Source organism: Neofelis nebulosa, chromosome 8, assembly GCF_028018385.1.
Source record: "Neofelis nebulosa isolate mNeoNeb1 chromosome 8, mNeoNeb1.pri, whole genome shotgun sequence".
In the NCBI taxonomy this organism is placed as follows: Eukaryota; Metazoa; Chordata; class Mammalia; order Carnivora; family Felidae; genus Neofelis; species Neofelis nebulosa.
In genome coordinates this window covers 66,750,459-66,774,961 of record NC_080789.1, presented here as the reverse complement: position 1 = coordinate 66,774,961, position 24,503 = coordinate 66,750,459, and the positions used below count along the sequence as shown (strand labels likewise).

Genomic DNA, 24,503 nt, shown 5'->3' with positions numbered 1-24,503 from the left:
CAGAGACAACTCCCTAAGGACTCCAAAATATATATATATGTTCACAAATATAAACAAAACATGCATTCAAGTGATTGTTTTACATTTTCATAACATTTTAACATTTAATAGAAACTATATACAATAATTTTTTATTGTATCTTACATAAGATAGCCACTACAGAAATTTACATAGGTTAGAAGCAAGATGGATGGCTAAGGAGGGCCCAGTCCTGTGGGCTATTCTCAGAGGTTATAGGTCAGAGTTCACTGGAGGGTTGAGGGGGGGTTCAGATTATCCAATCAGGTGAGAGGTGAAGAAAGGCTAAAACACAAGCCATTAGATAGAGAAAATCAAACACTGGGTTTCATCAATATCCGAAGGGTACATATCTCCTGCCTAAACACCTATGTGGATTTATTCCAAGACTTGGGAATTCCCATTACAAAGATGTCTCTCCCCTCAGGCATGGTCCCAAATACTCTCTCAATCCCAGCAGCTCTGACATGAATCACCAATCTCTCTTCCTTGCACAAAGTGAGAAGGCATCCACAACCTGTAGATACTACTGGTCCCTTCCCCCCAAATCTGGTTTGACTACAGCACTCAATAACCCAGAGGAAAAACAACGTAATCGGAGTTGTCCTTCAGTGAGAGAGAGTCATAAATATTTGTTTAAAGAATGGAAAATTCAAATCCTCCAAAGTCAAATGGTTCCCAAAACAAACTATCAACTGATAGAAGAAGGTTCTGGCTTCCCATTTGCAGTAGCCACTCCACTTTGAGGCAGTGGTGCAGAGACTTTCTCAGAATTTCGAGACCCCTGTGATCTGCACCCATCTCCAGCCATCTGTATCTGGCCCTGTTAAAAGAAAATCACTTTGGTTACAAATCCATTCATTAGGGTCTGAAACATGAATCTGAATTATCAAGATCAAGACAGCAGACATAAAACAACTCTTGAGCAGATGCTCTTCCCCATACGTAACAATCTCTGACCCTTGGGAGTAAGGAGTCATTAGCTATAGCATTCCTGAGGCTCTCCCAATGGGAAGGAGAACTGTGGGTTGTTTCTTCCAATGAAACAGCCATTCTTTGCTGAGACTCCAGAACAGCCAGCAAATCACAGGAAGATAGTTCTTTGGGCCTCTGCTTGAAACCAACAGCATAATACAACTGCTAGTCTTCAGTCAGGGCCACTGGTACCCCACCCAAGAATCAAAGAAAGAAGCCATATATTACTTGTCCATACTCTATGAGAAAAACAATTCCAGTGCTGAACCCTCCCTTTAAAAAGAACCATTTATGTAGACTCCTTGTCTTAACCTCTTCTAGTTAACTACATAAACAGTTTCCTGCTGAGATTCTGGGACTAGTGTCCATCAGGTGTTCTCTCTAAGGGCCCATCTGGAGAACTGCCATCTGGGGCACCTTATAGTCCTCTTGTGATAACAACCGCACTCACTGGGAGTACATGCTAGCCATAGCCAGCAGGGAGACCTGTGTCTGGATGGGGTTGTTCTTCACTTGCCAGAATATCCACTGAGCCTTCAGCAATTTCTTTGACTGAATGATCTTCAAGGGTTAGTGAAGGATCAAAAAGCAAGGGTGAAGGAGGGCACTGCATACCATCACCCACAACATCCAAGTCCTAGGAAAAGAAAGAGAAAAGCCTATCAGGAACACCAAGGGAACCAATAAGCTTAAGTTGGCATATTTTTCAACAAACCTCAAAGCAATTCTCCCATAGTTCCCTCACCTCCTTGCCTACTTTTAATCAAAAAAAGATTTTCCCCAAATGTCTAACAAATGGGGTAAGATCCAAAAAGCACTAAAAACTTTTCCTTGCTGCTGAGTATAAAGCACAGACCACTACAGTAACTTAAACCCATATTTTCAAATTGAAAAATTCAGAGACAGAAAGAATAGTAACTGGAGGGAGAGAGGAAGCAGGAGTTCTAGTTCAATGGGCACAGAGTCTCTGGGCTGATGGGAAAGTTCTGGAGATGGTGATGGTTGTGCAATACTGTGAACGTACTTAACACCACTGAATTATACACTTAAAAATGGTTGAAAGTCAATTTCATGTTACAAATATTTTACAAAGAAACTCTATTAAAAAGAAAGCATATTCCCTCTAAGACTAACTGTAATCAAGATCTACATTCACCGATGTTGAATATAATTCAGACAATCAGCATAATCACAAACTAAAATATTGCTTTAACAGATTGGACAATATGAGGGGTGCCTGGCTGGCACAGTCGATATAACATGCGACTCTTGATCTCAGTGTCATGAGTAGCCCATGCTGGACACAGAGCTTACTACAAAAAAAAAAAAAAAAAATTGGACAATAGAAGATTGCTTGATTACAATGCCCTAACAGCCATAGTGAACTACAAAATTCTATTCTGATTAAGTCCCTATCCCCAAACAGCAAATCCCTGATTTTTACACATACTCCAGTTGCTGAGAGAGAAAGGAAAAAAGCAAAAAAGGAAAAGGAAAAGGAAAAGGAAAAGGAAAAGGAAAAGGAAAAGGAAAAGGGGAAGGGAGAAAAAGTACGAACAATTCTATAAACTATGTTCTTCCAATTGAACTAGCCATTCCCATTGGGGTGCTGAATGGCTAACAGACCACAGAAACACATTACTCTTGGCTCCTGTTTGAAACCAACAGCTACAGCAAACCACTGGTCTTGATTCAGGGCCTAAGCATTGCAAAGCCACAGACAATGTGTCAAACTGACTTTCATGCCACCAAGAGTCTACTGCTAACCTCTCCTTCACAAGAGTGAATATTACCCAAGGGTTTCTACTCCCCTACACCCAATCCACTTAGCCCCACAAAGCCCCAATAGAGGCTCAAAGTTTCCAGTAATCTAGCTTCACAAGAGGCTTAGTTCTATGCTTTTAAATTAAGTCTAAGAATATGAAACCCTTTCCCTTTCTTTGGTGTGCTAACCACACTTCACAATTAAGGTAAAGAATATAATTAAAGAATGTACTAGACTTAAAGCTGATCAATTAAAGCAGAAATTTGGAAAAGGGTACGGCCGGCTAACATCTATTTCAGATGTATAAGAAACTTCTGTACTATTCACAGAAACCAGTGTTTGCACATGGTTAAGCCTGTGAACTATTTTCTCCAATTCTTTTAATATGCACATTATACAAATAATTAACATGGAATTTAAAAGAACCCGTTTAGGTGGTACACCACAAAGTTTCCAAATCTCAGGACGACAATGGTAAGGAAATGTCTTCAAAACAAAATAGATACTGAAAAGGCTTTTCTCACATAGTTATGTTGTCTGTTACAAGAATTAAAATTGGGGGAAAGAACCTAAAACAAGAGAGGAAGAAGGGATCAGCAGAAATGCCTATCACAACAGCAATAATCAGAGACATAAATCCATCAGGACACAAAGAATATATATTTTGTTCTGATCTCAAAAATCACACACAAAAAGAGAGGAACCTCAAAGTAATAGAATTAAGGTATTAGGTACTTGCCAAACATCCTTGGATCAAAGCACAGAAAACAGGCAAATATAACACCCAGATGAAAGACTGAATTTTAACCTAGATTAATACCTAATACCAGGTCTTCCCATAGGTAAAGTTCTTAACTTCTGGTAAAGTTACCAGAAATTATTAACAAGTTATAGAAATGGTGTATAAGTCAGAATATAGGTTACAAGCTAAGAATGCTTGGTGAAATTCATACAGTTAAGAAATCATTTTTTTCCCAGCAAATTTTTTATGCTAATAAATATATCCAGAATTATAGGGCAAAATTTCTTTTCTAAAACTGGATTTTGTTTCAACATTTTCTGGAGAATTTTTACCTCCAAAGATTAAGAATAAAACTAACTTTTAATGACCAATATGGTTTATCAAAAGTACATTAATATGAACATAATAGATGTTCAAGTACAAAATGGAATGTTTATCATTTTTAAATCTCTAATGTCAAAGGTCCATCTTAAAAACTCACTGGGTTCCCAAAAATAAGGGGTTACTTCTCATACATTCTTTTTAAGTTTATTTATTTTGAGAGCAAGCAAGCACGTGCATGAGCACACTCGCAAGTCAGGGAGGGGCAGAGAGGAGACAGAATCCCAATCATGGTCTGCACCATCAGTGCAGAGCCCAGTGCTGGGCTCGAACTCTCGAACTCATGAGATCGTGACGTGAGCAGAGATCAAGAGTCAGATTTTTAACCAACTGCACCACCCAGGCGCCGCTCCCATACGTTCTTTTTAAAAAATCCAAACAACAAATAAGAATTAACAGATTTGGTAGTATATTTTGAAATACTTTTTAAGATTCCTTAAATGTCAAGCTTCACCTATGATCACATCTTATAATCTCTAATGTTTTGTGAAAAATTCTCCAAAAAGCAATACTGAGATGACAAAAACAGGTGAAAAGGGAAAAGCAAAAAGGTCAAACAGAAATGGTTCTAAGAAATTAAAATCAGATGATATAGAATTTACTAACCTAATACATCTATATAAAATACATTTGCTACTTTCTACATATGTACATTAGTACCTGAAAGGAATCTGGTGATGTGCTTATTAGGTTAATTTTTAGACCCTATAAAGCTGCTCATGTTACTAAAAGTTAGGAAGAAAAGAAAAGAAAAGAAAAGAAAGGAAAGGAAAGGAAAGGAAAGGAAAGGAAAGGAAAGGAAAGGAAAGGAAAGGAAAGGAAAGGAAAGGAAAGGAAAGGAAAGGAAAGGAAAGGAAAGGAAAGGAAAGGAAAGGAAAGGAAAGGAAAGGAAAGGAAAGGAAAGGAAAGGAAAGGAAAGGAAAAGAAAAAGAAAAAGAAAAAGAAAAAGAAAAAGAAAAGAAAAGAAAAGAAAAGAAAAGAAAAGAAAAGAAAAAAGAAAAGAAAAGAAAAGAAAAGAAAAGAAAAGAAAAGAAAAGAAAAGAAAAGAAAAGAAAAGAAAAGAAAAGAAAAGAAAAAGAAGAAAAGGGCACCTCTGCATTTTCTTCACATTTAAAATGAAGGAAAGTGGACAAACTCTGTCCTTATCAATCTAGGACTATGTATTCATTTACCCTCTTCAACATAATCTCTTTGGAAAAATTTGGAAAGCACTTAAGTATATAATAAGGTCCCTTTCTAGTTTTCATATTCTATGAAGTGTGTGAAAAATTTTTAATAAGAATTAAGATTATAATAAAAATTGTAATTTTATTATAAATGAAGTAATGAAAATCAAAGTCTAATAAGCACGTAAACCACACATAATCAAAACGGGGGTTATGGAAAAAAATTAGAATCAGTTTATTCTTTTGTTTTTTAAGTTTTTATTTATTTTGAGAGAGAGAGAGAGAGATATCTCGGGGTTGTGGGTTTGAGTCCCACATTTGGTGTAGAGATTACTTTAAAAAAATAAAATTTTAGGGGCGCCTGGGTGGCTCAGTCGGTTAAGCGGCCGACTTTGGCTCAGGTCATGATCTCGCAGTCCGTGAGTCCGAGCCCCGCGTCAGGCTCTGTGCTGACAGCTCAGAGGCTGGAGCCTGTTTCATATTCTGTGTCTCCCTCTCTCTGACCCTCCCCCGTTCACGCTCTGTCTCTTTCTGTCTCAAAAATAAATAAACGTTAAAAAAAGATTAAAAAATAAAATAATAAAATAAATAAAATTTTAAAAAACAAGCACACCTGGCTGGCTTAGTTGGGAGAAGCACGCAACTTTTTTGTTTACGTTTTTTTATTTTGGGGAGGGGCAGAAAGAGAGGGAGACAGAGAATCCTGCCCAAGCAGTCTATGCACTGTCAGAGATCATGACCTAAGCCAAAGTCAGATGCTTAACCGACTCAGCCACCCAGGTGCCCCAGGATCTTTTTCAGATATTACCCTGTCCTGGTATATCCCCTTTTTTAGCAAGCAATACCCTTGAGGCCACTCAAACTTTGCTTCTACCCTTTGCAAAAATCTTAAAACCTATATTCAATCTTCCATTTAGATTTGTTCCATTAAACGTGACATGGTTATATATAATACACCTTTTATTATGAAATTCAGAAGAATTATCTTCAGAATAAATAATGAAGACCTTTATCCAGAGGGCTAAATATTAAGCAAAGTGCTAAGCTAGAGATGGTGTGTCAACTGATGCCTGAAGTCAGACAGTAGGGTAGTGCTAATTAGGGAAACGAAATCAGAGATGGGTTTATGGGCTGGGACCAATTGAGGAACAAGCTTCAAAAAGTAGTGTACATACTTAGAAGGCTATAAAAATAAATAAAGAGATCACTGCTGTTCTAGTCCATTCACAACAGAATCTATGATAATATATCAAAAATAAAGCCAGTAGCCAGAGCTAAGTTTACAGTCATTTTCTGGGGGGCACGTTAACCTGAAAATGAAACCTTTACTACGACAGAACGAAAACACAAGCTTACAACTGTCAAGAGTAGATCTCAGAATCCATTTGTATGACTAAGATTCTAGTGAATCACTCACCTTGTGGGTACCAAATTTCCTGGCTACACCAAATCCATCCATGATCTTAACTTTCCAACTTCCCATAGGTTACAGTTTATTTTCCTTATCATTCTTGCAGCAAAACTTGCCAATTTAACGGTCTCTAAATCAATATGCTAACATACAAATACAACCATACATATATCATTTCAAAAACTTTATCAACTCTCCTGGCCACAAAAGACTAACCTAGTCTCACCATTAACAAATAAGGCCTTGCCTCAAGGGCCAACCAGAGCAGAGCTTCTCTAACTTACATCACTGAACTCCAGAGGTAAACTCTCAGTGGGCTGAAGCTCGGCAGCACTCAAGTACAGATCCATGGGGCCGGCTTCCAGATCGTGTGGCACAGACAGTACCTGCTCGGGCTTATACATCTGAGGAGGCAACTGGAAATGCAGTGGGCAGCAGGGATCCTCAGAGAGGCTTACAGGAACTGGTTTGTTGCAGGGTACCTCTTCAGACCCCTGGCAGCATTTGAAGAGAACCTGATTCGTGTCCTGACAAATATCTGTAGAAAAACGGTCAAGGGAAATAAAATGGATCTATCGGAGGCACAATAGGAAAGAGTTGTCTGCCATGTAAAATTCAAGGTGTGGACTACGGAGACAACTGGTTACATTTGAAACAGAACCAAACCCAGTTAGCAATTTTTAAAGTTCTTCTCAAAATAAGTGTCATTCACTAGCATCTAATTCTAGCTCAAACAGTAATTTAAATCTAGTCCCCAATCTACACTTCAGGATCCCAGTCACTTAAACCAGAGACATTAATCTTGTTCTCACTGAGGAGAGTCAAACGCAAAACATTTGAAAACAGTGCTAAGCAAATAGCAATAACAATTCTAGGTCTCTACACCTATTCAGAAGAAACATGTTATGGCAAAAGCAGGTGGACAGCTTGCAGAGGCGGTACCACCTCCTTCCAAGAATCAAGACACAAATGTTTCTGCTCTGTTAAGCAGACTGGCAAAAGATTACAAAAACTTTTTGAATTTTATTTCCAAACTGTTCACAGGTTTTATACTTAAAGCAGCAGAGAACTGGGGAAAATAGAACCTCTAGTAACTAGGGATCTTATCTTGACAAAAAAATAAAAATAAACTTATTTTATTTCCATGCCCCCTTCCCTTTTGAGGGGGTGGGGGTACTAATGCAGAGGAGTTGCATGCTCCCCCAGAGAGAAAGGAAATAGAATTTCCCATGGAAAGGAACTACTCCAGGAACATTTCAGGAGTACTAACAATTACTTCTATTAAGAGTAAAACAGAAAAGGGCCAGTTTCCAAGTTGGCAAAGAAGCTCTGTAAAATGAATCAAAATTAAAATCATGGTTAGGTAAAACAACAAAATTTAGTTCCAGTTACTCTATGAAATAGTTTTTTACTCAAATGACACCACTTCTTGAAATCTTAACTACATGTTTTTTCCCTAGATTAACAGACAACTGTTATTTCAAATGTGGGTTTATTTTTAAACCAGAAAGCTCCATTTCCTATAAACTACGTGTACCCAGGATTATAGAATTATGAGTAAACTTTTCTCCCACATTTTGTGATAATTCCTAAAAATTAAAAAAAAATCTAACATACAATTTATTTTTAAACCAAGTAAAACTTCTTGAATAAGCCATTTCTCACAATCACTTCTTGGAAATCTAAGGCAGGGTTTCACAACCCTGGCACTATTGACGTTACTGGCTGCCCAGTGCACTGCCAGGTGCTTAGCAACACTCTGGCCTCTACCCACTAGATGTCAGTAGCATCTCACTGTCACTCCTGAATTAGAACAAGCAAAATTGTCTCCACACATTGCCAAATGAGGATAAAATGGCACCCAGTTGAGAACCACTCCTTTAAAAGAACAGTAAATAGTACAAAGTAAACAGTATTTATTGAATGAAAACGAACAATCAAATGAACAAGCACATGAATCTAATAGGAACAATCAGATTTGCATTGCTTAAGAAAATCTAAACAGTCTCCAATGTGCTTAAAAAGCCCAATCTTATTAAATTATTAATACTTAAGATCAATCCATTAAATTAAATGTTTTAATCAGAACTTTTTTCATGGAATTCAAAGAACTTTCGTAAGTCTCTTATTTAATACAATATATATATCTTGGAAAAACCCTCCCCCCCATCCTCCTCCACCCCCTTTCCTTTCAGATGGGGACAAGAGAGACAAAGAGAAGGGAATGGTTGACCTACAACTAGAGTCTGGGTCCTTCACTTTCAGTCCAGTGCTGTCTCCATTAGACCAGAGTAAAGAGTTAACAGGTCCCCAATGGCAGTCGCATCTTTCTCTGGGAGAAGGACTTAAGGAAGGGTAAGTGACTTAAGCAACTATGGAGCGGAAAGGAAAAAAGCATAAAACAAAAAAAATCATACTTCCCTTCTCTTTTCAAATACATTTCATTTTCAACTCTGCTTTTTAAAATATTAATATTCTAATAAGCTATTTGAGAATAATACTGTAAGTCTAAAATACTCCTTAATATCTGTAAATTGAGTTTTTTTGACTTATAAATTCAAGCTCACTGAAGAAAACCTGCAAGTACAAGGCAGAGGAATAAAGGGCATTCACAACCCCACCATCCAAAAATAGTCAATTTTTACTTCCCCGCCCAGGATTTGATTATATGGAATTCCATACCCTATTTTTGTCACTATCAAACATTTTTCTATGTCACTCATTAATTTTATTAAATAAAATGTTTAACCCCTGACCTATTCCATATTATATAATAATTTTCCTCTTTGTTCCCCATCTCTGAGAATTTCAAGGCTGTCTCTAGTTGAAAAAGTTTTATGTAAAAATATTGGTCTTTGCATTTGATTATCTCCTTAAAATAAATTCCCAGAGGTGACATTATCATATCAAAGAATATGAATACTGTCAAGCTGCTTTCTAAAAAGTTTGTGCCACTTGATCTTCCCACTGACAGTATTTAGAAGGATCCATTTCACCATAACCTCAATCTGAAATTCACTGAATAAACATCATATATATACAAACATCAAATTCATAGATTAAAATTTTCATTTCCTATTTCATTCATGTACAGTGAAAACACTTTTCCACTATTAGCCATTTCTACTTTTAAATCTGTCCACCTTTGCCCAATTATGTTTTGAGCATTTATCTATAGTTTTTAATTACCTTGCACAAGTATTTTGTGTATTAAGGACAGTAATCCTTCATCAGACATTTATTGCAATTAATAAACTAGTAAAACATTCAATAAATAGAAAAAAGTCTTCTTTTCAAAGACCAAGAAAAGGTTCTCCTTTTTCTATTAAAAAGATATTTTATTTTCCATATACTTTATATCTCTTCCAGGCAAATGAAATCCATCAAGATTTATGCCTTTAGATAATAGTATTTAACAAGTGCTTTACTGTGAAAGCAACTTACTCGATATCCATAATAAAGATGCACTTTCACAATCGAATAAACAAGTCAAAAAGTCTCATAACCTGATAGTAAATGTGACCTCGTAGCCGAATCAAGAAATGCTATGATGGTTCAAAGGCAAACTAATTGGGAGGGTAGGGGTGGGAGCATTCCATTTTTGGAAACAGATAAGCTCCCAATTTGAATAAAGTCTAAAATACACAAATTGGCCATACAAAAGATTAATTCTCAAAGGAAGGTCACAGTTCAGAACCTATTGTTTTTTTGGTGGAAAACCCACAGTAAATTTTTTTTTTGGTAACTGGACTTAACAGTATTATAATTCCAATGAACAAGTTCTATCAGGGATCTCTATAGTTTGGAATCCCAGTATTAATCAACAACAAATGAATATTAGCCCACACCTATCTCTAATGACTCAGATGTTTCTTTCTAATGAACTGACCATTACATTTCCAAAGTTCTGAAATGGCCAACAGACCATAGAAAGACATTTCTTTAGGCTCCTGCTTGAAACCAACAGCTTCGACAAACTGCTGGCCTTGATTCAGGGCCAAAGGAAAACAAAGACCTTCAATTAAGCAAACTATGAGATATTCCCACCAGCCTTTAGTCTAGCTAGCAAACTGAAAGGAATAAAAAAGATACGGGTAAGGCAGTGTCTGGTCATTGGAAGAGACTGATTGGAACATCGAACATCATCCACAAAGGCCAAGCACCTCTGACTGGAACGAGTCGTATGAGCCTAAAATGGAGAAAATAAATAAACGTTCAAAAGAAAATACAACCAGTTATCTATGACCATACTAACTTATAACATGTAAGGTACACCCTTAAAGGCTAAAGAAAAAAAAAAACCCTCAATATTTGACAAATTTACTCACAAGACTATATGAAAGGAAAAAAAAGTTAAAACCTCATGTTCAAATAATGAGTCAACCCTAATCCAAAATACTTCTCCAGATTATAAGAATGTGATCAGCCTAATGGTTTTCAAACTATTTTGTCTTTTAGAAACCCTTCCCCCCTTTTTACGGCTTGAACTCATAACCTCAAGATCAAGAGTGGCATGCTCCAAAGACTGAGCCAGCCAGGCACCCTAGCAAACCACTTTTTTTTTTTTTTTTTTTTTTTTCAACGTTTTTTATTTATTTTTGGGACAGAGAGAGACAGAGCATGAACGGGGGAGGGGCAGAGAGAGAGGGAGACACAGAATCTGAAACAGGCTCCAGGCTCCAAGCCATCAGCCCAGAGCCCGACGCGGGGCTCGAACTCACGGACCGCGAGATCGTGACCTGGCTGAAGTCGGACGCTTAACCGACTGCGCCACCCAGGCGCCCCGCAAACCACTTTTTAAAACTGTAATTTTAGGGGCGCCTGGGTGGCGCAGTCGGTTAAGCGTCCGACTTCACCCAGGTCACGATCTCGCGGTCCGTGAGTTCGAGCCCCGCGTTGGGCTCTGGGCTGATGGCTCGGAGCCTGGAGCCTGTTTCAGATTCTGTGTCTCCCTCTCTCTCTGCCCCTCCCCCGTTCATGCTCTGTCTCTCTCTGTCCCAAAAATAAATAAAAAACGTTGAAAAAAAAAAAAAATTAAAAAAAAAAAAAACAACTGTAATTTTATAGGCGCCTGGGTGGCTCAGTCAATTAAGTGTCTGATTTCGGCTCAGGTCATGCTCTTGCAGTCCATGAGTCTGAGCCCCACATTGAGCTGTGCTGACATCTCAGATCCTGGAGCCTGCTTCAGATTCTGTGTCTCCCTCTCTCTGCCCTTCCCCTGCATACTCTGTCTGTCTGTCTCTCTCTCTCTCTCTCTCTCTCTCTCCCTCACACAAATAAATATTAAAAAAAATTTTTTTAATTGTAGTTTTATGTGGAGCCTCAACAAATAAAACAGATAAAAATGGAATTATCATTGAGGCAGAGACCAAGGGCTTAAAAAACAAATTAAGAATGATCACTTAACTGTGCTCTTTTCAATTTACCCCACATCCAATTAAAAATTAAGTCAGATTTCAGAGCCAAGACTATACAATATTTTGACTATTTGTGACTTTGTAAACAACGCAAATATATGCCCCTTAGAGGTATAAACACAAATTACCTGTTGGGCAGCACCATCTGTGGCCAGCATTCTGCGTTCCTTCAGCTGCCTATGTAATAAGGCTTCCACTCCATAGCGCTGACGATACCGCCGAAGACATTTTAGACGCTTTAAGTTCTCTCGTTCTTTGGCCAAAAGTCCCTCTGGGCCAGTCAGGAGACTACTACCTGGTGAGTCACAACAGTCAAGACGCTATGTGCCAAGTAACCAATGAAGGATGGCTTCCCCAAATTAAGAAGAAATAATATCCATATTCACAAACTGGGAAATCTTTAGCCGTAAGACAGCCATCTTCAAAAGCAAATTTTTCACTCCAGGTACCAAGACAGAAATACATCTAAGTACTACCAAATGCACATGTTGAACCCACAATACAACAGCTTATTGGAACTTAGCATAAAACTTGCCTAGAGCTTCATGTTCCACTTTGCGATTATGTAAATAACGTCGCTTCTTCTCTTTGAGCAGATGCTGAAGTCGTTTAAACTGATCGATGTACAAAGACTGCAACCGAATTAGTTTCTCACGCATAATCAGGGCAACTTCTTCTGCTGTATAAACACCAGCATGTCTACAATGAAACAGAATTCAGCAAAGCATAAGAAAACACAATAAACCCCAAGCTTAAAAGGACACAAGGTTAGAGGTGAGACTTAACCTTGTTACTTAACAAGAAGTCACCCAACTGCCCATCAACAGATGAAGGTAATGATGTGGCATATATATAAATGGAATATTTACTCAGCCATCAAAAAGAATGAAATCATGCCACTTGCAACGTGGATGGAGCTAGAGTGTATTATGATGCTACACAAAATAAGTCGGTCAAAGAAAGACAAATACCATATGATTTCACTTATGTGGGATTTAAGAAACAAAACAGATGAACATATGGGATGGCGGGATGGCTGGACGGCTGGATAGATAGATAGATAGGTAGATAGATAGATAGATAGATAGATAGATAGATAGATAGATAGATATCTGGCGGGATGGCGGGATGGCTGGACGGCTGGATAGATAGATAGATAGATAGATAGATAGATAGATAGATAGATAGCTGGATAGATAGATAGATAGATAGATAGATAGATAGATAGATAGACAGACAGACAGACAGACAGACAGACAGACAGACAGACAAAAAAGAGGGAAAGAAACCATAAAAGACTCTTTAACTACAGAGAACTGAGGTTGCTGGAGGGGAGGTGGGTGAGGGATGGGCTGGAAGGGTGATATGTATTAAGGCATGCACTTGTGATAAGCACTGGGTGTTATGGAGTCTTTTTTTTTTTAAGTTTACTTATTTATTTTTGAGAGAGAAAAAGAGAAAGCACATGCGCACAGAAGGGGGAGAGCCAGAGAGAAAAAAATCCCAAGCAGGCTCCACACCATCAGCACAGAGCCCAATGCAGGGACTGAACTCACGAACTGTAAAATCATGACCTGAGCAGAAGTTAGTCATTTAACCAACTGAGCCATCTAGGCGCCCCAAGCATTGGGTGTTGTATGTAAATGATGAATCACTGAATTCTATTCCTGAAGCCAATATTACACTGTTTGTTAACTAACTAGAATTTAAATAAAAATTAGAAAATAAAAAAGAACTCACCACTGAGACAATCACCTTATTAAATATGAACATTGTCATGCAACATGCAAGTTGTTATTAAAAAACAAAACAACAGGGGCGCCTGGGTGGCTCAGTCAGTTAAGTGCCCTACTCTTGATTTTGGCTCTGGTCACATGCTCACCGTTGAGCCCCATGTCAGGCTCTATGCTGACAGAGCAGAGCCTGTTGGAGATTCTCTCTCCCTCTCTCTCAGCCCCTCCCCTGCTCACAATCTCTCTAAATAAACAAACAAATAAATATGGCTGTTCCAGACATTCATGGCTAATTATTAAAATCATGTTATTAAAACCAGGACACACGGGTGGCTCAGTCAGCTAAGCATCTGACTCTTGATTTTGGCTCAGGTCATGATCTCACAGCTGTTGAGATCAAGCCCTACATCAGAATCTATGCCAACAGGGGGGCCTGGGCGGCTCAGTCGGTTCAGCGTCTGACTTCGGCTCAGGTCATGATCTCACCATTCATGAGTTTGAGCCCCATATCAGGCTCTCTGCTGACAGCTCAGAGCCTGGAGCCTGCTGCGGATTCTGTGTCTCCCTCTCTCTTTGCCCCTCCCCCACTCGTACTCTGTGTCTGTCTCAAAAATAAATAAAACATTTAAAAAAGTTAAAAAAAACAAACAAACAAACAAAACCATGCTGACAGCCAGAGCCTGCTTGGAATATTCTCTCTCAAAATAAACAAACATTAAAAAAAAAATTTTTTTGGGGGCGCCTGGGTGGCGCAGTCGGTTAAGCGTCCGACTTCAGCCAGGTCACGATCTCGCAGTCCGTGAGTTCGAGCCCCGCGTCAGGCTCTGGGCTGATGGCTCGGAGCCTGGAGCCTGTTTCCGATTCTGTGTCTCCCTCTCTCTCTGCCCCTCCCCCGTTCATGCTCTGTCTCTCTCTGTCCCAAAAATAAATTAAAAACGTTGAAAAAAAAAATTTTTTTTTTAATTTTTAATAAAAGCATGCACCAACTTCCCTTACTCTGATACTCATAAATTTAAGTCAGAGATTTATTATCTGACTGCATCTTTTTTTTTTTTTTTTTTTTTTCAACGTTTTTTATTTTTGGGACAGAGAGAGACAGAGCATGAACGGGGGAGGGGCAGAGAGAGAGGGAGACACAGAATCGGAAACAGGCTCCAGGCTCTGAGCCATCAGCCCAGAGCCTGACGCGGGGCTCGAACTCACAGACTGCAAGATCGTGACCTGAGCTGAAGTCAGACGCTCAACCGACTGAGCCACCCAGGCGCCCCTCTGACTGCATCTTCAACAAAGAGGGAATCATCTTACATTCCTTGTATATTAGTGTCTCTTATCTAAGGGCATTCCTCCAAATTTATTTTAATAACAATGAAGACTCAATAACTTGAAATGACCTTTTCCAAAACTAACTCTGAAATGACCTTTTCCAAAACTAACTCTGAATGCCTGTAGAAGTCATATAATAAAAATTACTTTCTAAAAAGGGAACGATTGAACAATTACTCTTTTTTTTTTTTTTTTTTTTTAACTTTTCTTGGCTGGCTATTTCTGTTGTTGTTTATTTTAGAGACAGAGAGGGGAAGAGGGGCAGAGAGAAAGAATCTTAAGCAGGCTCCACACCCAATCTTACCATTGTTGAGATCAGGACCTCAGCTGAAATCAAGAGTCAGATGTTTAACCGACTGAGCCACCCTGGCGCCCCTAACAGTTACTCATAGGCTAAAACTTCACCAGTGCTGGATGTTGTTATAAATGGACTTTTCAGATTCCTTTTTTTTATTTTTTAGCATTTATTTATTTTTTGAGAGGCAGAGAGAGACAGTACGAGCATGGAAAGCACAGAAAGAGGGAGACACAGAATCCGAAGTAGGTTCCAGGCTCTGAGCTGTCAGCACAGGGCCTGATGCAGGACTCGAACTCACCAACAGTGAGATCATGACCTGAGCCACCCAGGTGCCCCTCAGATTACTTTTTACAAAGCAATTAAGTAAATGGTTACTTTGAGGGAAATCACACACACATACCTATAAGGGGGAAAAGAAACTATGCCAATATTAATCCTAGTTAGGATAAAATCTCTAATGACATCATAAACAATACAAAAAGCACCCTCCTGGAACAAGCAAATGAAGACGATATATGCTGTAAATTGCTAACGATTCAAAAAGTGGTCCTAGTGACAATAAAACACTGGCACCAGAGATGAAATTCAAAGAATTTCATTAAATACTCTTTTATTAAATTTAACAAGACAGTAATATGCAACCACATTAACAAATTTAATACTCTAAGACATTTCACAACTGTATTTACATCCTTAAAAATGCAAATATCTTAGGAGGTCAAAATTTTTTGGATAATCTCATGGGGGAATTAAGGAAAGCCTTATATTTAGTTGCCTAATAGTTGACCATACTTGGGGCTTTACTTTCCCCCTTGGAATGTTCCTTTTAGGAGAAATTGACACCAAATACCTAGTCCTTTTAACATTTATACTTCTCATTAACTGGTATTTTTAAGATACACTAGCATAAATGTGTCCCCAAGAGACTGATCCACTCTAGATTACTACTGACAAAATCGAGTTTCTGGACCTTCAAAGCTATTTACCATACCAAAGGACAGTCACTTTGTGACCCTACAGAGCATATACCTCTTCAAAGCAGCAAGTCTGGCATTTCCAGAAGCACAATGGGGGGGGGAAAGAATGTTTGATATTAAGTTACCAAGTAAATAAACCAAATAAACCGAAGTTACTATGAGAGAATTCTACTAGATAATGACTAGATAACGAACATTCCTTTGCAAACTACTTAGATGGAACTTTCCAATAAGTACTTCCTGAAGAGCTGACTACACTGACATTACTCAAGAAAAATAGACGCAATTATTATACTCAGAAAATGTAAACCTAAATGACTTTTTATGATCAGACTAAAAATTCATTACCCCTCCCACTAATTATAATACTTCTATGCAAATGGTCAGTGGGAAGTATTAGACAGTAATCAAAAAGAATGAAGAAAACAAAAAAAGAAAAAACTCAAGTAAACACAAACCATGAGACTTTTGAGTGGCAATGTTTTTGTTTCTGTAACTCCAAGGTGACCCATGGGTTAAATGAAGAGTAGAACCTTAGTTAAGATATAATTACATACACATATTACTCACTTCTGGTTTCTACCTCAGTTTCTCTTAGCCATGAAACCAAAGGGCACTCTTGAACATCTTTTTATTTTTCCACCAGGGGAAAAAAAAAAAAAACACTCATAAAATGTAACCCTGAAAAAAATGTATTCAAATACAATCACATTATTGTTCCTGAGATTTAAGCCAGGAATCCACTTACATCAGTTTCCTCTTCTCTAACTGATCTAAGCCATTTCTCAACCAACCTTCCACTCCTATGTCCAAGAAATTTCCTATTTTTTCCCCTATACTTTCTCATGTGTAGAATTTAATACCTAAAAACTTCCCCAAATTCCCAGACTTCCAAACAAGAATCAAATTTTGCCTTGCAGCAAGATGGTGATGAACCAGGACACTTTTACAGAAGCTATTAAGCTATTACTGCTCACAAATAACTAAGTTATCTTCAACACGGCTAGGTTATTAACCTATTAATAGTTTACTATAGTTAATTAACAGCATTACTGTAGTCCACACACTGACTGCTAAAAATATTTAAAAGCCTTATGTGGAGTTACAACTTACTTTAGGGGATCTTCTTGATCACTGTCTATGCTATCAGCTTCACTGTCAGGGTCACCTCTCCATGTCTGATCCACAGTAATGGGTTCCTGCTCCCCATCACTCCAGCTGTCTTCATCTGAGGCAAGGAAGGGAGAGCAGCCATTAAGACTTCCCACCTCTGTAACTCCACCACACAAAACTAGATTACTTAACACATCAACCCAAACCTTAAAATTTAAAACAAAACAAACAACTCCCCCCCCGCCACCTCCCCCCCAAAAAAAATTTTTTAGCAGAAAGGCACTGGCAAATAAAGTCAGCTTAAAAAATACAACCCAGGTAAGCGTACTTATAACATAAAGGAGGTAACCATGCCCTCAAAAGGACAGAAAGGTCAACTCAAAATTACTCTTGCTTCCTGAAATTACCTTGCCTAACAAAGACAAGCATAAAAACAGCTATGAAGGAAACAGTCATAAAGTCAAGAAAGTAAACCCAAGCACAGGCTACTTCAAACTGAAAAGAACTGGTGAACATAGCAATGCTGGAATTCTCATCAAATTGTCAATGAATTATATTATTACTGTATTATCACGTGTCCTATATGTTCAAGATACTGTGCTAAATAAACCAAAATAAGTTCTCTAACTTGCTTTTTCCTTTTTCATTCTAAGGAGAGAAGATCCTTACCCAGAATTCGGCTGGCTTCGCTGCGGCTACTTTCTGGAGTCTGAGACCCCAGCTCTGTCTTAGCATAGGAGCTCAGCTGGCACAAGAGTGTTTCACCCATAGGCCCTGGATTAGTCTTCTTCATTTGAGCATGAAGTGCCAGGGCATTCCTACGGGCATGTTCAGCACAGAAAGACACCCTAAGAAGACAAAATATTAACATTTTATACTCAGGTCCCTTCTTGAAAGAGTTCTACCATTTTCACTGTCACTAATCTTTAGATCATTTTTAGGAAATTAAAATTACTATTACCTTCATTTATAAATTAAAAAGGCCAGTGAAGCAGAGTAATTTAACTAGCCCAAGGTCAACTCATTTGGTATTACTAAGGGGAAATGCAGGTATCATAATCTGGTGCTTCATTCATCAAACAAAACATTCCAACTATAAAAACGCTGACATCATCTTAGAACAAATCAAAGAGATCCTCTTTCATCTTTCAAAATTGGTTCTGGAAGGCAACTCTACACTTTAATTCAGTATCAATCCACTGAAGGTAAGAAGATGTGGGACACAATTTTAAAACCAAAATATACATGCAGAATTCACTAGCCAAGTTATGTGAATACTTTTGCTTCTGTGATGAAACCTATAAAGCTTTTCTGGGGAACCAGAATACACATACACGCAGTTTTGCATATTACTTAACAAGGATCAGGGATGACCCACAGGGCCATGGACTCGAGTTAAGAATAATCTAGAATATCCCTTTATTTTATAGACAAGAGAAAAGGTCTAAACAGATTAATTGAGTGGACCAAACGGAAGTGGTCTCTCCAGTTTTCAACGTTTTTATTTTTTCTCCCCAAGGATATATCCATAACCCCAATTTTACAAAAATCCCAGATATTCCCAAGCCCACAATATACCACATCTCCCCTCTCGCTTTAAAAGTACAAACGACATAGATTATTATCTACACATATATACCCATCTTTCTTCTCAGGCTTTGGAGCAGCACTGGGACATCTTTTTCCATTCTTCGTCGATATATAACTACACTGCTTGAAGGGTGCATTCTTGTCTTCAAGGATATGCTTAATACAAAACTCCTGCCCCTCCAGACGAGGTTGCGAGCATGGGCGATGAGTGAATGAACAAGACAGAGGCTCCTGAGACCTGGGCACTGGGGTTATCCTCCCCCGATTGGTCGGCAAGACGTGGATCCGAATCCTGTTCATACCAAAACCTGCAGGGTCACACACACAAAAAGCCCTTACCCTTCCCGAAAATTCCTGCTCTACGACATCCGGGCAGACTGCAGATAGTTACCAAAGGACAAGCAGAAGTCACGCTCTGTAACTCCCCTCCGCACAGGTCTCCCCAGGCCATTAGACAATTTGTCTCACTTCAACCTCTGCGCCATGCCCGCCCCCACCCTGAACACAAGCACGTCGTATCTCAGACTCGCATGGCCGGCGCACGAGGAAGGAGCGCCCGCCCCACGCGGTGGCGGCAACGCCGCAGCGCCGCGCCCGGCCTCCGCCTCCGCCTCCTTGCATGCCGCCTTTGTCCCAGCCCGCCTCAGAGCTCACGGCTGGGCCCTGCCCGTCCTCGGCCGCCTGTGCAAGCGCCATTTTGTCCTCCGGCTCTGGGCACCAGAGAATCTGGCTTCTGGGAGCCCAGAGCAGGAGAGCGACCTCCAGGCTGTTTGAGACAAAGTAACAACTCGGAGAGGGCAGGAGGAGCGAAGCAGCAGCCTAACCGCAGAAGAGAGATCAAGCACCGCGGCCATGTTACCTGTGCCGCCGCGCCGCGCCGCTAGGCCTCTGCCCGCGCCAGCCGCTTCTAACTCGGCCCCCGCTCCTTTCCAGGCTCCCAATTCCTGATTGGCTACTGTGCCCACGGCGGTGTGTCACCATTGGCCGAGGCCAGCTACCTATCATGTCTGGGGGGGCGGGGCGCTGAGAAAAAGCGCGGCTGGGGTGGCTAAGAAGACCTGTCCGTCAGTCAACAGCTCCGCCCCGGGGAGGGTGAGGTTGAGGGTGAGCTTGCTGCCGGAGTCTTTGGCGCGGCGGTGCTGTTTTTTTCTACGTCACAGCGTGGCTTCCTTTCGGTATACTTTTGGGACTACTTTTGGCCGCTGTGTGGTTCTAGGGTGCTGTTACCTCACCGTCCCTACACAGCGGGTAAAAAAAATCAGTCATATAGAGGCCAAAGGATCACGGTACAGTTGACTCTTTATACAGGAAAAAGCTGTAGTTTTCTTTTGTGAGCAGTTGGTTTGAGTACGGAGTCTGGGAAATTAAACACTTGATTTTTCAGAGCAACCCTAAGAGGCAGAGGCTATTATTTCCATTTTACAGATAAGATAACCAAGGAATAGAATGGGCCTAAGTCTAGTAAATGGCAGAAGGAGAATTTGAACCCAACCCTCATTCTTTATCCCTTTATAGTACAGAGCATTGGACTGAGAATAAGGAAATATGATTTCTGGTTTAGGCCTTGGTTATTGAAAATTCTCTACAATTTCATGCTAAATAATGGAGGTATATAGAAATGGTAGACACAATCCCAATTTTATCATACGTTAGCAATTTTTAGTTAAAAACATCTTTTTTCATCACCACACCTCTTGTAGAAATGAACCAACAATCTTTCCCTCTAACCCTTCTGGATCTTTTTTGCATCCCAACATTCCCAAGCTTCTTTATCTAGTGTCAGTTTCATTTAAAATGTTTCTCCAGTACCAATGAGCAGGTATGATTCACAGTGCAGGTGAGTATAGAGAATCTACAAGGCTCCAACAACAGCAGTCAGCTTAGTCACAAGTGATTAAAACAAAAATGGGAGGTGGAGTAGGTAGAGGAGATGCCAATTCCAGATTAGGGCATCCCTAGAAGGCCCGTTACTGAAATTCATTCAAGAAATATTTACTGAGTGCCTAAGTGCCATGCACTAGACATACAGAGAGAACAGGAAAGATAACCATGCTCTTTTGAAGTAAACATGCTTGAGCAGTTTGAGATTGTGGATGCAATACAAACATAGTATTAATAGCAACTGTGATTTATACACATAAGCAAACACTCCGACCTTCAAAAGGGGTACAAAGAAGATATTTGTTATAAACACTCTATAACTCCAAACTAACTGGAGGAAACCACATTACAGAAAATATGGGAATCAGAATCTGCAACCAAGGACACCTGACTGACTCAGTCAGTAGAGCATGCAACTCTTGAACTTGGCATTGTAAATTCAAGCCCCACGTTGGGTAGAGAGATTACTTAAAAATAAAACCTAAAAAAAAAAAAAAAATCTGTAACCAAATGTGGTAATATCATAAAGGGATATTAAAACTCTACTATACTGGGGCGCCTGGGTGGCGCAGTCGGTTAAGCGTCCGACTTCAGCCAGGTCACGATCTCATGGTACGTGAGTTCGAGCCCCGCGTCAGGCTCTGGGCTGATGGCTCAGAGCCTGGAGCCTGTTTCAGATTCTGTGTCTCCCTCTCTCTCTGTCCCTCCCCCATTCATGCTCTGTCTCTCTCTGTCCCAAAAATAAATAAACGTTGAAAAAAAAAAAAAAAAAAAAAAATTAAAAAAAAAAAAAAACTCTACTATACTGAACAATGAAAAGAGGCTTTAGGAACTAGATAGGGATACAGCAGACTTTAACTAGGTCTACCATAGGTCTTAGTTGAAATAAAACCCTCCTGCTAAATCCAAGAAAGGCAAAAAAGTTGCTATGTAGAGCCACTTCCTTCTAAGTGAGTAAGAGGGCAGATATTATTGAAGGGTCAAGATGTTAGCAAACTTTTTGTGCTGTTTAACAAAGTAGATGGCTGTTTGTAATCCACTGAACACTCTGCTAGGCATTAAATAGGTTAAAGTGGACCTGAGGATCTTTGTAAAGAAAAATTGGCAAAGATGAATTTTTTTAATCTTTTTTATTTAAGTAACCTCATTTGGGGCTCAAACTCATGAACCCAAGATCAAGAGTTGCATGATTTCCTGACTGAACCAGGAGGCCCCACAAAATCAGGTGCCCCACAAAAATGAATTCTTGAGAGTTTTTCAGAATTTGGAGTTTTGGGGACCAATCCTAGAGAAAGGTATGCATGCGAGACAGAGACAGAATGAATATGAATGAATGCCAAACTCCTCCTCTTTCTATAGTCATTCTCATCTCAGTATGACAACTCCATCCTTCCAGTTGGTCAGGCCAAGCACTGGGAATCATCCTTGACTTCTCTTCCAACCTTACAGCAGATCCTATGGCTCCATCTTCAAGATACGTAATTTCTCACTACCTAGTCCGAGCCACTCTCATCTGTTACCTTAATTATTGTGAAAGCCCCTTTAGCTTTGACCCATGCAGTCCATCTTAAATACAGCAGTCCAAATGAACACTTTAAAACCTAAGCCAGATCTTGTCACTTGTCAGCTCAAAGCGTTTCGATGGTGCATTTCACTGTCTACAGAATGGCTTACAAGGCCTTATAGTATCTAGCTTTCCATTGCCTCTCTAACCACATATCCTGCTACTCTCTGTTCCTCACTTATGTCCATATTAGCTACACTGGCCTCCTTGCTATTTCTCAAACCTGCCAGTGTATTCTCACTTCAGAACCTTTGCACTTGTTTCCTGGAATGATCCTGTAAAGTTCTTATCCCAACTATTCTCACGGCTTGCTCTCACCTCTTCCAGATCTTTGCTGAACTGTAATTTCACGAGGCCTTCCTTCCTAGCCATCTTATTTCTGATTTCAAGAGCCTTACCTACACACACACAAAACATCTCTATCCCTCCTTCTCCCCTTTACATTCTCCAAAGTCCTTGTCATCTAACATACTAAGTTCTACTTATTTGTTTCCCCTACAACTACAATGTGTAAGTTCTGTGAGGGAAGGATGTTTGTGGTTTACCGCCATATCCCCATCAGTAAGCGGTACACAGCACTTGATAGGTACTATTTTCTTTTCTTTTTTTTTAATGTTTTCATTTATTTTTGAAGGAGAGAGAGAGAGAGACAGCATGAGCAGGGGAGGAGCAGAGAGAGAGACACAGAATTGGAAGCAGGCTCCAGGCTCTAAGCTGTCAGCACAGAGCCCGATGCGGGGCTCAAACCCACAAACTGTGAGATCATGACCCGAGCCGAAGTCGGACGCTTAACCGACTGAGCCAGCCAGGCACCCCTGATAGGTACTATTTTCTAATGAAGGAATAAATGTAAGGTAGAAAAGTGCCTGAAACTACTCTTCAGAAAAGGTTGATCTAGTATTCAATTTTAACTTGCTTTTATCACTGTGGCTTTTTGGTTACCTGTTGGTTTTGTGTTATGTGAAATGAAGAAAAGGTGCAAAATGGTAGCACACATAGGACAGGTGACATAAACCACATGAGTTCAGAAATAGGCCCCAGAGCTACAGATTGCAGTGAACACATGTCTCTTATACAGTAAATGCAGTCCACAGAAGGGGCTTCAAACTTTCCTCAGAACAATGAATGAGATCAAGCCATTCTTATTCAGCTATCAAGTGTCATGGAAACCATCATCACATAAACATTAGAAGATGAAGCCTAATTCTATCAATTAGTTTAACAAGCCCTATTAATGGGGATCCAGTTGCACACCACCTTTATATTGATTTATACCTCATCTATTCCCAAGGATGACAGTTGATAGTAACTCTAACAAAGAGAAATCACTAAACTTATGATTTTGTAGTATCATCCATCCTTACATTATTTCTCTTCTCTTCCATTCAAACCAGACCAGAATTCTTAAAATGTCAGCAATTCCCACAAAAGTTTTAGGAGAGGTACAGCAAACAAAAATCCTAAGTTGTCTTATTTTAGAAAATGGACCAGAACTCAAGTGATTTTTTTTTTCAGAAGTGTACATCATTCTGTTAAATTGATCTTTTTTCCTTGTAGAGTTTACTTATTTTTGAGAGAGAGAGAGAGAGAGAGAGAGAGAGAGAGAGAGTGGGGGAGGGGCAGAGAGAGGGTCCCAAACAGGCTCTCCACTGTCAATGTGGAGCCCAAGTCAGGGCTTGAACTCCCAAACCGTGAGATCATGACCTGAGCCAAAATCAAGAGTCCGATGTTTAACAGCCTGAGCCACCCAGGAGGCCCCCGCCTTTTAGTTTTTAAACTATAGCTTCCGCTAACTTTGTTACAATTTGGGAGTATTTTAGCATAAAATCCTTTCCCTTTAAATGTGTAATTTACATATGTGTGGTTTTACATGTCCCAGAAAGAATATTCACTATCAATTTTTCCAAGCACCACCAAAAATACTTTACTGAGTGAGGGTTTTTTCCCCCTCTGACTACATCATACTACCATACTACCGGGTTCACTGTGACCACCAGATCTTAGGTCCTTCCAATGAACTCAATTCACACAGGATCCTGTGTAGTCAGAAAGTACATACTACTACCAAAACTAAAAACTGTAATCATAACAATAAGGTGACAGTTAAAGACTAATTTGAAGACTTAGGACACATAAACAACAATCAGA

General features: G+C 39.5%; 1 protein-coding gene and 3 non-coding genes across 7 annotated transcripts; all 4 read right to left on the bottom strand.

The window, feature by feature from the left end:
• Positions 1 to 74: 74 nt before the first annotated feature.
• Positions 75 to 19,796, bottom strand: KANSL2 (KAT8 regulatory NSL complex subunit 2). Of its 4 annotated transcripts, none has more exons than XM_058742957.1 (10): positions 19,770 to 19,796; positions 18,960 to 19,218; positions 17,990 to 18,168; positions 17,321 to 17,435; positions 12,408 to 12,575; positions 12,005 to 12,167; positions 10,552 to 10,648; positions 6,744 to 6,997; positions 1,481 to 1,631; positions 75 to 842 (listed from the first exon to the last, which is right to left on the bottom strand). In XM_058742957.1, exons 2-10 carry the CDS (start codon positions 19,208 to 19,210, stop codon positions 787 to 789), a joined length of 1,434 nt encoding a protein of 477 aa, XP_058598940.1. In that variant the 5' UTR covers positions 19,211 to 19,218; positions 19,770 to 19,796; the 3' UTR covers positions 75 to 786. The 4 variants fall into 4 exon arrangements, with proteins under 4 accessions (XP_058598940.1, XP_058598939.1, XP_058598942.1 ...); XM_058742956.1 differs by having other exon boundaries at positions 1,512 to 1,631; XM_058742959.1 differs by having other exon boundaries at positions 1,512 to 1,631; positions 6,846 to 6,997.
• On the bottom strand, positions 1,046 to 1,180 carry LOC131484194 (small nucleolar RNA SNORA2/SNORA34 family). The gene has a single exon (XR_009248096.1). It is a non-coding gene; the product is annotated as a small nucleolar RNA SNORA2/SNORA34 family (small nucleolar RNA).
• Positions 2,564 to 2,696, bottom strand: LOC131484193 (small nucleolar RNA SNORA2/SNORA34 family). Its single transcript, XR_009248095.1, has one exon. It is a non-coding gene; the product is annotated as a small nucleolar RNA SNORA2/SNORA34 family (small nucleolar RNA).
• On the bottom strand, positions 10,324 to 10,460 carry LOC131484192 (small nucleolar RNA SNORA2/SNORA34 family). The gene has a single exon (XR_009248094.1). It is a non-coding gene; the product is annotated as a small nucleolar RNA SNORA2/SNORA34 family (small nucleolar RNA).
• Positions 19,797 to 24,503: the final 4,707 nt, after the last annotated feature.